Here is a 14,878-nt window from a genome sequence, read left to right as displayed (position 1 = left end):
GCAGATGCAGAAGCTGGGCCCTCGGGCTCCCGGGCAGGACCATCCCTCTTTGCCCTCAGGGACTAAGCACTCACACCATACTGGGGACCAGAACACCTCTTTATTGCTGACAGAAAGGGCAGTTACAAGTTTCCTGGATGTGGAAGGGGACACCGTCCCCAGATCCACGGGGACCAGAAAATGTCTAGCATTAGAAGAGAAAAGCTGGGGCAGGAAGCGGAGCCTGCTGAGAACAGAGCTGGGTTTAAGATCAGAATATTTTCTTCCTGCTCATTACCTGAGCCAAGTTCTTGCCACAGCTTCAGCGGCCAGGAAATCATCCTCCGACACAAGATCGTCCTAGGCACTACCACAATTCAACAAAGGTGCAGGTGGGGGCCGGACTTCAGGTGGGAGTAGGGTGGAGGGAAGTAGGGGCTGTGTGAGCCAGGTGCCCTTTGCTCACCCTGAGTGACCCAGTGCCTGTCCCTCAGCAGCTGTACCTCCTGGGGAAAAGCCTGGACACGCAGGGCAGGCTGGAGAAGGGGCTGCTCTAGTCAGCACCAGGTCCCAAGCCAGTGGGCTCCTCAGTCCACCAGTGCCGAGCTGGCCATAGTGTTCACACCACAGGCCCCGGACCCACGATGCAAGTAGTAGTAACCCTGGGGGAGAGGGGGAGCCGGTGAGGACACCAGGGCCGGAGGGGGCTGGAGAGCCAGGGGCCAAGCAGGCAAGACTCACCTCCTCACCCCAGTCGGGGCCCCAGCTGTTCTTGATGGCCCAGAAGGGAACGTCAGAGCCTGGGGAACAGTGTGGGGTGCAAGGAGTCAGGGGTCCCCAATTCTCCAGTCAGAGCCTCAAGCACTTTGTACCCTTCAAACATCTGTAGTGGGCCTACTGTGTGACAGCTACTAGACAGAGAGCAGAAAGCAAGAGAGGCCCACCTGCCACCCTCATGAGACCTGGTCCAGCTCTGGGGCGGGGGAACAGCACCCACCCACCCGCCTCCAGCAGGTTCCTGGGCCATAATCGTTCAACCTCCCATAGCTGCAGCCTCCCTTCCACGGAGGGGATGGATGATTCCTGCCTTGCCCACAGCCAGAGACGGGGACAAGGACAGGGTTCCCAGGCATTGCCCCAATTGCCCCCATCTGGAGGTCCTGAGATGCTGTGGGCCAGCGCTGCCCGTGGCCTGCGGTGGACGCACAGACGGACGGTCAGCAGAACTCACGGTTGCCGTAGCCCACAAGCAGCACGGCGTGGTCGATGAACCAAGGGCTGCAGAGAGGCCGGAGTGGGTGGGAGATCCCGTGGCGGTAGAACTGGGGGGCAGAGAAAGGAGTAGAGGGCCAGTTCCAAGAAGTGGGGGGAAGGGTCAGCAGGAGAGGGAGCAGGGGCAGCGGGCTGGGGCCCTACCTGCATGCCAAAGGCATTGATGGCGACGGAGATCGGGCCTTTCTTGGCCAGCCAGGCCGCCAGCTCTGAGGAGGGAGGGACAGCATCAGCAGGCATCTGGGCCCCAGCCCCACCTGGCCTGGCCTCGCCCCACCCCTCACTCACTCTGCTCATTCTGGCTCAGCTCCACCGAGTCATTGATGTAGACCTTGGCCTTCTCTGCTGAGAAGTTGCAGACTTGCATGTAGCCCTGGTAGCTGTAGTCATCCTCTGTCTCCAGCCCTCCTGCGGATGGGGTGGGTAGGGACAGGGTGGACTCCGTTTACTCCTCACAGCCCGAGAGGCGTGCTAAGCCCCTTAGACATGAGGTCTCATGTTCCTCACCCACCCCAGGCCACAGGCCATCCCCTCTGAGGAACGCCCTCATTCGAGATTTGACACCGCAAGGCTGGGACAGGTGGGGAGGGGGAGGAGCAGTAACCAGCAAGAAAAGTGGCAGGGACAGGACTCAACTCCCAGCCTCTGACTCCTTCCCGAGGGTTCCTCCCAGCATTCCTGGCACCCTTGACTTTGTTTTGCTTGTTCTGCTGGCTGTCCACTCCTAATCTAGCCCAGACCCCTGCCAGGCTCCTGCACCAGTCTCTGTACAGCCACCGCAGTCCCTCAGCTCTGCATCCTCCCACCATTGCAGCCCATCGCTGAACCGAACTGCCAGTTTAGGTCAATACCTCCCTCAGGGCTGAGGTGTGTTGCTACCTGGTTTAGCAGCATTCGAGAAATACAGACCCCCCAAGCATCAAGTATACCAAGACCCCCTGCTCCCACCAAGTCCCTGCTATGAGCCTTCCTCACTTGATATTCAAAGTAGTCCTACACAGTGTGCACGGTGAGCCCCATTTCACAGATGAGGCAACTGAGGCTTGGAAAGAGCTGACTTGTCCAAGGTGTTCAGCCAATAAGGGTGAGCACTGAGACTTGAGCCCAGCTCTGTGTTACTCCCACGCTCACGTCTACCCCTTGTACACTGACCTTCTGCAGATGGAAAGGGGGGTCCTGCTGCCCCGCCTCACCCCGATGATGCGTACCCAAATTCTTTATGGCCGAGTAGGCATTGGAAGGCAAGCCACCCATGCAGGCTTTGTCCATCTTGTCACAGTCCAAGAGCTCTAGGAGACAGAAGGCTGGTCTCAAGGAGCCCTCCAGAGGGGTTGGGCTGGGGACAGGGGGTTGGTGAGTGGGATGCTCACCCTGCTCAGAGAGGGACAGCAGGGTCCCCCGGTTCAGGTACCACTGGCCCTCCACATTGCCTGTGACTGAGAAAGCCCAGCAGGAGCCACACATGCCCTGGAAGAGACAGGCTGAGTCAGCGCTGGATCCCGTCCCCAGGCCCAGTGCAGTGCTCATGTCCCACCCTCACTTCTAGGTGTCCCACCTGGTTCTTGACATCGGTGACAGCCCCCTTACTCCTCCAGTCCCATTCAGGTGGGGCAGGGTCATCCACAGGCTTGGCTAGGCGCATCTTCTTGCCAGGACCTTCTCTTAGGAAGGGGTTCAGGTAGATGGTGCGGAACTCCTCCTCTGTGGACAAAGGTGGGCAGGTCATGGCGGGGAAGAGTATTCTAAGCTAGCCTGACCAGGGACCTTGGGAGCAGGCCCTGTCTCTTCCAGGCTCCACGAGGGCTCTGGCCACCACCCATACCTGTGAGATCACTGAACTTGGTGACCCCATAGCGAGCTGTGCCTTGGTCCAGGGCCTGGATCTTCTGTGCTCGCATCATGTTTCTGATAAAGACGGACAGGCGCCACCGGGCTTCTGAGGACCAAGGAGCAAGAGAGGAGGGGCTCAAGTCCAGGCAAATCATACACAGAAGGGCAACGGGGGCTGGCAGGTGCGGATTGCCCCAGGGAGTAGGCGCATTCTGGATCAGACCTGAAACTCCGCTCAAGGACAGAACCCTGGGGCAGGTGGGAGTGGGGGACCAGACCTGCAAGTGATAGAGTGGGAGGTCCGGTCAACTCTGGAGGCCAAACCAGAGTGACGACTTCCCAGGTATGAAAGCAGTAATCAAAATGGGTCTACAGGCACCACCCACAAAGTCCTGGGGAAAAACCATGGTGCCAGGCGGCGTACAACAGAGAAAATCTAGCCTCTGCCCCATCCCGCCCTGCCTGGAGTGATGGAGGCCCATGGTTTCTGACCAGGAAGATAAGGTAGGAGAAGGGGCCAGGTGCTTGGGGTGGCTGGTCAGGAGAATTTGGGAACTCAGGGGTCCTTGAAAAGATGCACTGCCTCTTGTGTCCTTCCCTTCCCTGACACCAAGGTGCGAAGCTGGGGAAGAAGGCCCTGATCTGATTCAAATAGGTTCTGCCGAGGCTGGGTCCCCACCTTCCCTAGTCGCATATGTCCGGTTATAGGTGATGAGAAAGTTCTTGAAGACTGAAGCCATCTTCACAGAAAAGTCCTGGAAAGGCAGAGGGTCTTTACAAGGAGTTCCCCCTGACCAGGGAGCCCCACCGCGGGGTGCAGGGAGGAGAAGTGGAATACGGCAGCAGCTGGCTCCCCCAGGATGGGCTCCTCACCTGGGGCAGGGGGTCCTTGTTCAACAGTGGAAGGACTGAAGTCAAAGTCTCATTTTTGTCATCTGGATAGGGTTGGGACAGAGAGGGAATCAAGACTGAACTCTGAGTAAAGTCTGACTGGGCTATCCCAGCATCCTTGGGCTATCCCAGCACCTGTAACCTTGGTATCCACTGGGCCACAGTCCCTCCTCAGCAGCATGTGTTTTCCTAGCTCATCCAGGACTTCAAAGCTGCAGAGCTGAAGGGAGAGGAAGAAGCTAGTCTGGGGGCTGGGATGGGTGCAAGCTCTGGGCACAACAGAGCTCCTCAGATGAAGACCACCCCACGGCAATCACCCCACAGTGGAGAGTGAGGCACAGCCAGCACCCGGACACCGTCCCTTTCACAGTATCTTGGTCTCTGGCCCTTGGGGCCCTGGAGTGACTCTGGATGGGGTAGCTTCTGCCTCAGATCCCCGCCTCTTCACCTGACCCATCATCATCCAGCTGCTGCTGACTCAGCCTGGGGGCGGGGAACTGGCAGGAGTCCCATCACTCACCAGAGTTTTCTTGGACACAGGGAGCTGGCACACCATGGGGTCGTTGCAGGGTGGCTCCTCCAGGGTCGCCTCCAGGGAGTACAGCGACCCCCGGCCCGCCTGGACAGAGGAGCAGGTGAGGCGGGCACAGCCACTGGATCCTCGGCCTGTCCTTCATTGACCCCACAGCCCCACCGTGCTGCCCTCCGGGCTCCCAGTCACCAGAGGTTCGTCTCTCCGCTGTCCAGGCCCCCACCCCAAGTCTAGGCCAAAGGCCCGGCCCCCGGCGCCCCGGCCCCCGGCCCCCAGGCCCCCGGCGAGTCCTCACCCGGCGGACGCGGCCGCGCACGGCCGCCAGCACCGCCCGCGTCCCCGCAGCCCGGCCGCGGTTGTACATCTCCAGGGCGAAGCGGGCGGGCCCCAGCAGCGCCGAGGACGGCGGCTCCCAGGCCTGAGCGCCGGCGTCTCGGAGCTTGGCAGGGGCGGGCGCCGCGCCCAGGATCAGCCCCAGCAGCGACAGCAGCGGCAGCCAGAGCGCCATGGCCAGGGCGACGCCGGCGGCCCGGACTCGCGGACCGACAGACGCGCTGACCAACCGACGGGGCTGGAGCCCGCGGCCAGCCGGACCGCTCCCCCCGCGCCCCGCGCCGGCCAATGGGCGCCGGCCTGCGGCGCCTGCGCACTCGCTTGTTTACGGGAGGCACGTGGGGCGCACGGGGGCGTGGGCAAGTCGCCGGCCTGGGGATGAAACCCACCGCGGACGGGACAGTGCCCTACAGTGCCCTGGCAGTACATGCCCTCTCCCCTTGTCCGTCGTGGGCAGTCCTGCGAAGTAAGTGCCATGTTCATCTTAAATTGAGGACAAGAGGCTTAGAGAATTTAAGTGGCTTGCCACACGTCTGGGAAGAAGTAGAGCTGGGCTTGAACCCAGGTGGTTGGCTTGTGAGCTTGAGCGCAGCCTGGTCGTCTCTTTGAGGCCCCCCTCCGACAGCGAAAAGGCTCGGGCTGTTGAGAGGGTCAAACGCTTGCTTGCAAGCTTTCGGCAACCACGAGGCAGTGTGCACAGCCGGCGTGGGAAGCGCGCACAAGTGCATCAGGCACGGTGCTGCACTCTAGAGCTTCCGGTCCAGCGGACAGACAGATGAGGAAAGGACGGTATTCCCAGCTGGAAAAGAGGAAATAGGAAAGGGAGACTTGAAGGGAATTGGAGCAATCACAGAAGGGGGTTGGGAGAACTGATACTAGAGATCATCTAGTCCAAACCTGACTTTTTACAGCAGCAGCGGTCCAGGGAGGCAAATTCCAGCTACCCAGAAATTAGAACTGGAGCCAGCTCAGTGTTCCCAGTTGCCAGCTGAGGTCTGAGAGGGGAGGACCTGAGAGATTACAGCAGAAGCTGATCTCTCTCTCTGCTTGCGCCCTCTCCTGGTGTAGACAATCCCAGGTCCTCAGTATCTTCTAAGGCCCAGTGAGATCTATTCTCAGTTGGATCCTCACCCCATTCTGTGCACTTAACACTCAGTCTATTTACATCTGCTCAGAAACCCAAGCTCTTGCACACGTTGGAGACGTCACACTTGCTTTTCCCTAGGCCTAACTCCCAGACACCTTTTTGTTCTCAGTTTGGAAGTCACGTCCTCACGAAGACGTTTCTGACCCACCCCACCTGCCGCTGGTGGGGCTCAATGCCATTGCCTCTTACCCCTAGATCCCTAGTCCCCCTGAACGTCCTCTCACAATGCACTGCAATTTCCCGTTGGCTGGTGGTGTTTGGTGTCCTCCGCTTGGCCAGGAGCTCCTTGGGGCAGGGACCCTGCTGCTTGTTGACTCACTCATTGCCCAGCGCCGAGCACAGTGCCTGACATGCTGAATGCCTGCCCAGTAAAGGTATGTTGGATGAATGAATGACTCCTTTGGCATGACCTGGAGCGGGTGTGATGTCACCCAACTGCTGTTCAATGCATAGGTTCACTTTCCTTTTTTTTTTTTTTTTTTTTAATGAGACAGAGTCTTGCCCTATCACCCAGGCTGCAGTGCAGTGGCACAATCATAGCTCACTGCAACCTTGAACTCCTGGGCTCAAGTGATCCTCCTGCCTCAGCCTCCTGAGTAGCTGGGACTACAGCCGTGGGCCACCATACCCATCTCCAAAGCTTCACTTTCTAGAAGGATGATGGCTGTGAATATGGTCCTCACAGTCCTGGCAGAAGAATCTCAGAAATTGCCTGGTGTCATTGAGCCAGACTCCTGCCTGTGTCTGTGGAAGGCTACATACCCACACTCACACACACTTCATCTCCTGAAAGATCTGAAGCTGAACGAATTAAAAACAGTGGATTCTAAAGCCCTGGCAGAGACAATGGGATTTTTCTTAAATCTAAGTTTCCAGAGATCCATGTTGGTGTGGTACTCAGCCTTTGTGGGAAACAGTCATCTTCCCCTAAGTCTGTTCCCTCGACACTGGAGCCATCTGACAAATGTCTGAGGGGAAGGGTGGCTCATCTTCTTGCCAGAGTGACACATGAGAGAATAATTATAATTAATGGAGTGAATTCTTTAAAGCCACACATATATTGCCTTGGGCAATTCTCACAATCCTGCAAGAGAGAAATGCACAATTAGAAAAAGAAGACCTGGAAGCCTAGGGCCATGCTGGCATTCAGAAGCTGAGCTGAAAAGATGGAGCAGAGGAGCCTGGAAAGGAGGGGACGCTGAGGGAGGAGCAAGACTAAGAGGGCAAAGTTAGGAAAGCAGAGGAAGAGAATGTATTTCAAGAAATAAAAAGTGTCAGAAGCCACCGGGAGGGCAAGTAAGATGAGGAGAGAGAAGTGACCTTTAGACTGGGCAATATCTAGGTCATTGGGAACCTTGGTAAGAGCAGTGGGTTACTGTTATTCATCATAGTACTGAAAGTTCTAGCTAGAGAGCAATCAGACAACAGAAAGAAATAAAGGGCATCTAAATAGGAAAGGAAGAAGCCAAATTATCCTTGTTTGCAGACAATATGATCTTATATCTATAGAAACCCAAAGACTCCACAAAAAAACTGTTAGAACTGATAAAGTCAGTAAAGTTGCAGGATACAAAATCAACATTCCAAAATCAGTAGCATTTCTATATGCCAACAACAATCTGGAAAAGAAACCAAGAAATAATCCCATTTACAGTAGCTACAAGTAAAATAATATAAAATACCTAGGAATAAATTTAACCAAAGAAGTGAAAGATCCCTACAAATGAAAACTATAAAACATGGATGAAAGAAACAAAAGAGGACACACACAAAAATGGAAAGATATTCCATGCTCATGGATTGGAAGAATCAATATTGTTAAAATGTCCATACTCCCCAAAGCATTCAGCAGATTCAATGCAGTCCACATCAGAACCAATGACATTCTTCACGGAAATAGAAAAAATAACCTTAAAATTTATATGGAACCACAAATACCCAGAATAGCCAAAGCCATCCTGAGCAAAAAGAACAAAACTGGAGAAATCACATTACCTGACTTCAAATTATACTACAGAGCTGTAGTAACCAAAACAGCATGGTACTGGCATAAAAACAGACAATAAACCAATGGAACAGAATAGAGAATCCAGAAATAAATCCACACATCTGTAGTGAACTTACCTTCAACAAAGGTGCCAAGAACATACATTGGAAAAAGGATAGTCTCATCAATAAATGGTGCTGGGAAAACTGGATATCCATATGCAGAAGAATGAAACTAAATCCTTATCTCTCACCATATATAAAAATCAAATCAAAATGGATTAAAGACTTAAATCTAAGACCGGAAACTATGAAACTACTAAAAGAAGACATTGAGGAAATGCTTCAGGGCATTGGTCTGGGCAAGGACTTCTTGAGTAAGGGCCCCAAAGCACAGGCAACCAGAGCAAAATTGGACAAATGGGATCATGTGAAGCTAAAAGCTTCTCCCATCAAAGGAAACAATCAACAAAAAGAAAAGACAGCCCAAAGAATTCGAGAAAATATTTGCAAACTACCCATCTAACAAGGGATTAATAACAAGAATGTATAAAGAGCTACAACTCAGTAAGAAAAAAATCAAAGAATCCAATTTAAAAATGGGCAAAAGATCTGAATAAACATTGCTCAAAAGAAGATCTACAAATGGCCAACAGGTATATGAAAAAATGATCGACATCATTAGTCATCAGAGAAATACAAATCAAAACTACAATGGGGCTGGTATGATGGTAGTGGATAATCAAAACTTATTAACATTAGTCTCACTAAAGTTGGTGTACAACCCCCACCCTGCTAAATTTGACTGGCTTTAAAAAAATAAAAATAAATAAAAAACTACAATGAGATATCATCTCACCCCAGTTAAAATGATTTTTATCAAAAAGTCAGGCAATAATGAATGTTGGTGTGGATGTGGAGAAAGGGGAACCCTTGTACACTGCTGGTGGGAATGTAAATTAGTGCAATCACTGTGGAGGTTCCTAAAAAAACTAAAAATAGAACTACTATATGACCCAGCAATCCCACTGCTAGGTATATATCCAAAAGAAACGAAATCAGTATATTGAAAAGATATCTGCACTCCCATATTTATTGTAGCACTATTCACAATAGCCAAGATTTGGAATCAATCTATATCAATTATCTATCAATGGATAAATGGATAAAGAGATTGTGATATATACACATACACACAATGGAATATTATATAGCCATAAAAGACTGAAATTCTGCCATTTGCGACAACATGGATGGAACTGGAGAATGTTATGTTAAGTGAAATAAGCCAAGCACAGAAAGACAAATCTCTCATGTTCTCACTCATATGTGGGAGCTAAATATTAAAACAATTGATCTCATGGAGACAGAGAGTAGAATAATGGTTACCAGTGGCTGGGAAGGGTAGCAGGGAGGGGGGATAAAATAGGGATGGTTAATATCTGCAAAAATATTTAGATAATTAAATAGAATGAACAATATTTGATAGCACAACAAAGTGGCTGTAATCACCAAGTTAGAGTATACTTTAAAATAACTGAAAGAGGCTGGGTGCTGTGGCTCACGCCTGTAATCCTAGCACTTTGAGAGGCCGAGGCAGGAGGATTGCTTGAGCTCAGGAGTTCGAGACCAGCCTGAGCAAGAGCAAGAACCCGTCTCTACTAAAAATAGAAAAAAATTAGCCAAACAACTAAAAATAGATAAAATTAGCCAGGCATGGTGGCGTGTGCCTGTAGTCCCAGCTACCCGGGAGGCTGAGGCAGGAGGATTCCTTGAGGCCAGGAGTGTGAGGCTACTGTGAGCTATGATGACACCACGGCACCCTGGCCCAGGCAAGAGAGTGGGACTCTGTCTCAAAAATAAATAAATAAATAAAATAAAATAACTAAAAGAGTGGAATTGGAATGTTCCCAACACAAAGAAGTGATAAATGCTCGAGGTGATGGATACCGCAGTTACCCTGATGTGATTAATACACATTGTATGTCTGTATGAAATCACATGTACCCTATAAGCATATACAACTATTATGTATCCATAGTAATTAAACATAAAAAATTTAATTAAAAAAAAGCATTGGATTGAGGAGAGAAAGTGAGAAGTGTGGACAATGACAGGAGACAAGGATTTCAGAAAGTTTTGCCATGGAGGTGAGTGGAGAAACGAAGTGATAACTGGGGGGGTGTGGGCGGAGTGTTTTTAAGATGGAGACACTAGAGCAGGTTTATGGGTTGGCACGTTGGCGCGTTGGTGGGAATAGGAACAGAGGCATGATGATTCAGGAGAAGGAAGGCAGACCTGCAGGAGCAAAGGGCTTGAGAAGGTGAGGGCTGGTGTACTGATTATCTCCTCTTGCATGAAACATCACCACAAAATTAGTGGCTCAAAACAACACATATTTATTACATTAGTTTCAGTGGGTCAGGACTGTGGGCATGGCTTAACTGGGTCCTCTGCAAAACAGCACTCAAGGGGTTGGCCAGGGCTGCGGTCCCCTCTGAGGCTCAGCGGGGTTGACAGCGTTCAGTTCCCCGTGGGCTGCCGGACTGCGGGCCTCAGTTACTTGTTGGCTGTTGGCTGCCGCCTGTTCCTTAGCACGTGGTCCTTCCCATTCCATCCTCTTGATTCCGCAAAGGCAGGAAGGGAAAGAGAGGTTGTTACTGTCTTATGTAACACAATCACATACATGTAATTACATATATCAGTTACCTCTGCTCTATCCTATTGATTAGGAGCAAGCCGCAGTCCTGCCCATGATCAAGTGGAGGGCCCTACTCAGCGTGTGACTATCAGGAGGTGGGGGCCACCTTAGCACCTGTCTGCCACAGGCTTTCCCCAGAAGCGTGTCCAGCACACAGGAATATTCTCAGCAGCAATAACGGCTAACGTTTAATGCTCACTGGCTAGGCACTCAGTGTCCTCAGCCTGTATATATAGTAGCCCATGTAACACCACACAGCCCTGTAAGATAGTTATGATACAGATGAGGAAACGAAAGCAAAGAGATTCAATGACTTGCCCAAGTTGGCAGAAATAGTGAATGATGGAAACAGAATTTGAATCCAGTTCTAATATTCATAAAGATTCTGATTCTCATGGCTCCCGCCTGTAATCCCAGCTACTCAGGAGGCTGAGGATCTTGAGACTAAGAGCTCAAGACCAGCCTGGGCAACATAGCAAGACCCCATCTCTAAAAAATTTTTTTACAAAGATTCTGCTTCTCAAAGTGGCCTCTACAGATCTGCAGATCCCCAGGGTACGTGGAGTCATGCCATTGGAAGCCAGAGGATAAATAGAGCACTGTTCCTCCAAGCACACTCAGTGGATCAGCTACCCAGTCACTGAGGGGTCGTTGACAATGCATAGTCCTGGCTTCTGCTTCAGGAAGTCTAGGGAAGAAACTTGGAATATGCTGGTGAATCTTATGGACACTTATGTTTGAAAACTATACTGTCATACATCAATTGTTGCAAGGCAGGTGGAGTGCCCAGCAAGCTCAGAGCATGAGATCCTTACACAGGGGTAAAGTTTATTTTTAATTTATTTTCTATTAGAACATAAGTGTGCAAAGTTTGCGGCACTCATGGGAGACTGGGGTTCAATTCCCCAATGGGGAGCCAAAAAACAAAAAAAGTTTGTGGCACTTTTTCCTTTTGTTTCTAGAGACAGGGTCTCGCACTGTTACCCAGGCTAGAGTGCAGTACCACAATCATAGCTCACTATAAGCTTGAACTCCTGGGCTAAAGTGATCCTCCTGCCTCAGCCTCTGGAGTAGGTGGGACTACAGGCGCATACCACCATGCCTGGCTAATTTTTTTTCTTTTTTGTAGAGATGGGGTCTTGTGTGTTGCCCAGGCTGGTTCTGGGACTCAAGCAACCCTCCCAACTCATCCTCCCAAAGTGCTGGGATTATAGATGAGAGCCACCATGGCTGGCCAGGCTGCTGTGCTTTAACATACTCTCAAGGGCTTTAAAGGAAATCCACTGTCCTTGGAAATTTGAATTTGGAAATTTTTAGGGGCATTTTCAGTTGTCACATAGATGGGCTCTCTGATCTTTAGTAGACAGAGGCCTGGGATCCTTCAATGTTTGGGACAGTCCTGCATAACAGGGAATTGTTCCATGTCCTACACGACCTTCTAATGTCTCACTGGTTATTTACATCAGTGGGAAACCACTTATGTTTATCTGAGCTGAGAACCCTAACTCTGTTGTATATGTAAACGTAATACTCTGTGCACAGTTTTAGTATATACTGAATTTTCCAGAAATGCTAGTAAAGTATAAATCAAGGGAAGAATTTTCTCTGTATGAGTTCAGATCTTTACAAAAGGTAATTCACCATTTCAGAAGATCATGTCTCTGAAGGCAACATGCCTGTATCAGTCTGTATTTAAGAGCAGTCCCACAACGATCATTTCATTATGTTTTCTAGTGTGATCCTGACCAAGCCATGTGGAAATACAGATTTCTTTAGCAAAATTACTTTCATTATATTTTTCCATGATTTTGAAAATTATGTGGGTAGGTAGGGTATTATCTATAATTTCATTTCGGTCATTTAACACATACTGACTGTGTGCGTAAACTAGACATGGGGGATGTTAAAAGCGCATTGACAACCATTCGTTGGTAAAAGGGCGTGTGGGATTTGGTACAGTTGGAATCCACTGGTAGGCCGACCTGGGTTCCTGACTCCTCCACCATCTGTTATGACCTGAACACATCTTCTCACCTCTCTGAGCCTCAGTTTCCCGTAGGCATGTGTGTAAACCACATGAGATCATGCAGATGCAGTGCCAGCCCCTCACGCATGCTTGCTTGAATAGTAGCTGTTAACATTATTATAATATTATGCCAACAGCTTCTTTTATGGCACAGGTATGACACCATTTTATTTTTCTTAAGTATGTCTTTAAACTCCATCACCTAGCTACATCTTTGTTTCGAAGCTGCTCCTCTCCCTCCCACGTCTAAATTTTCCAGAATCCGCAGTGATTTATTTAGTTCGAGAGAGTAGAGAGGGGTCGGCCTGGTTTCTGAGGGTGCTGGTGGCTGTCTCCTCTTTCCCCACCGCGCACAGCACCTGGAGCTTGGGGGGTCCCCTGCTGTAATGACTTCTCCTTGACACACGGTGGTGCTGTTGAGGTTTAGCTCGTTCCGGACAGTCAGGAGCCCTGGAAGAAGTTGGGGGCCCCTTTGTGCGCTCCCACCTCCCACGCAGCCACCGCCCCCCGAAGCATAACCACTGGGTCAGGGAGGCGGGGCCGAAGAAGAGACCGGCATCAGTGGATGAAAATTAGCCTAATTTGCATTCCCTACACGCAGCTGAAAAGTAAAACAGATCTGGCCCCTGCGCTTCTCGCCGCCTACTTGACATCAACTCCTAGATCTCAAACTGATCCAAAGCTGCGTATTGTTTTCATCCCCACCCCACCTCGGGAATCTCCCATCCCGGCATGTGGTGTCACCATTCCCCTAGTTGTTCAGCCCGGAGAACTGGAGGTGACCCTGATTTGTGCCTTGCCCTCCTGGCCTGCATCTAACCCATCTCCACGTGCTCTGGATTCCACCTCCCAGTGTCGCCCAATCCGGCCACTGTTCTCCGTTCCCACGAGCGCTGCGCATGGCCAAGCCACCACCGTTGCTTGCCTGGCCGAACCCACTCCTGCCGCCAGTAATCTACTCTCCACGAGGCAGTTAGAGCAACCTTGGTGTCCACCTCCTGGGAGTGTTGCCCTAGCGGGATCTGCCACCCCTAGAGGGATCGCCTGGGCTGAAGAGTGACGCCCCCTTCCCCAGGCAGCTGCATCAAATGACAAATCTGAAGGGTCATCCCAGCCGCACAGCTGGCTGCAGGCTCCGGGGAGGCGTCCACGAGACCACGTGGCAGCTCCGCTGCCCGCCCAGTCTTGCCTCCTTCCCTTTGGATCCTGTGCGCCCCCCGCCCCCAACAGACCTCCTGCCTCCTAATCCATCTCAGAGTCTGCTTCCTGGGGAGCCCAACCCATGACAGATCACAGCACACCCTGCACTTGGAATAAAATCCACACTCCGCACGTGGCCTGTGAGGCTGGGTGTGATCTGCTCCCTGCCTTCCCGCCTGAGCTCATCCTGTGCCTCTCTGACCGCCCCTCACTATGGCCTGCTACAGTGACCCCCTTCTGTCCACCAGATCAGCGCTTTCCTTTCTCAGGGCCTTGGCATGGGCTGTTCCTCTGTCTGCAGAGGTTTCTCTGCTCGGTAGGGGTCAGGTTCCTTCTCGGCTGTCCAGCGCCAGGCTAGGTGGTAGAGAATCACCTCTTCTAAAGGAGCCCCCATCTCAGGCCACTTTCTATCTTTCAGCACTTCTCACACCCTGTCACTATTTTGCTGACTCCCTGCTGCACTGTAAATTTCCTAGAGCAGGGCCTTGACCATCTTAGTCTCCTCTGTTTCTGCCCCAGTGGGGGGCACCACCTGACCCTCAGGACCACTTTCTCCATCACCAGAGGCCTCTGAGCTTTCCAGGAGCTGTGAAAATGTTGGAGACTGGGGAAAAAAAAAATTTATTGACCCCCAAATTTTAAAAAAAAAGAAATTTCTGTGTATTTAATTAAATGTCTCTGTAATAAACTCATTTTATTTTCTTTATTATTGAATTTTGACTTTACTTTAAATTTATAAAGATTTTGGTACACCAGCCTGAGCAAGAGCGAGACCCCGTGTCTACTAAAAATAGAAAGAAATTACCTGGCCAACTAAAATATATATATAGAAAAAATTAGCCGGGCATGGTGGCGCATGCCTGTAGTCCCACCTACTTGGGAGGCTGAGGCAGTAGGATCGCTTGAGCCCAGGAGTTTGAGGTTGCTGTGAGCTAGGCTGATGCCACGGCACTCACTCTAGCCTGGGCAACAGAGTGAGAC

The 14,878-nt window shown here is 51.1% G+C and overlaps 1 protein-coding gene across 1 annotated transcript; it reads right to left on the bottom strand.

The window, feature by feature from the left end:
* Nucleotides 1-86: 86 nt before the first annotated feature.
* On the bottom strand, nt 87-5,081 carry CTSF (cathepsin F). The gene is given in 14 exon segments (XM_069470352.1): nt 87-641; nt 721-779; nt 1,211-1,301; nt 1,396-1,460; nt 1,540-1,659; nt 2,460-2,540; nt 2,622-2,718; nt 2,807-2,952; nt 3,074-3,187; nt 3,761-3,836; nt 3,955-4,095; nt 4,097-4,192; nt 4,493-4,591; nt 4,800-5,081. Coding segments are annotated over 14 exon segments (1,473 nt in total). The 5' UTR covers nt 5,013-5,081; the 3' UTR covers nt 87-566.
* Between the last annotated feature and the right edge of the window lie 9,797 nt (nt 5,082-14,878).

Source organism: Eulemur rufifrons, chromosome 6 (assembly GCF_041146395.1).
Source record: "Eulemur rufifrons isolate Redbay chromosome 6, OSU_ERuf_1, whole genome shotgun sequence".
In the NCBI taxonomy this organism is placed as follows: Eukaryota; Metazoa; Chordata; class Mammalia; order Primates; family Lemuridae; genus Eulemur; species Eulemur rufifrons.
Note: the sequence above shows the minus strand (reverse complement) of the source record. Positions and strands in the feature narration are given on the sequence as shown.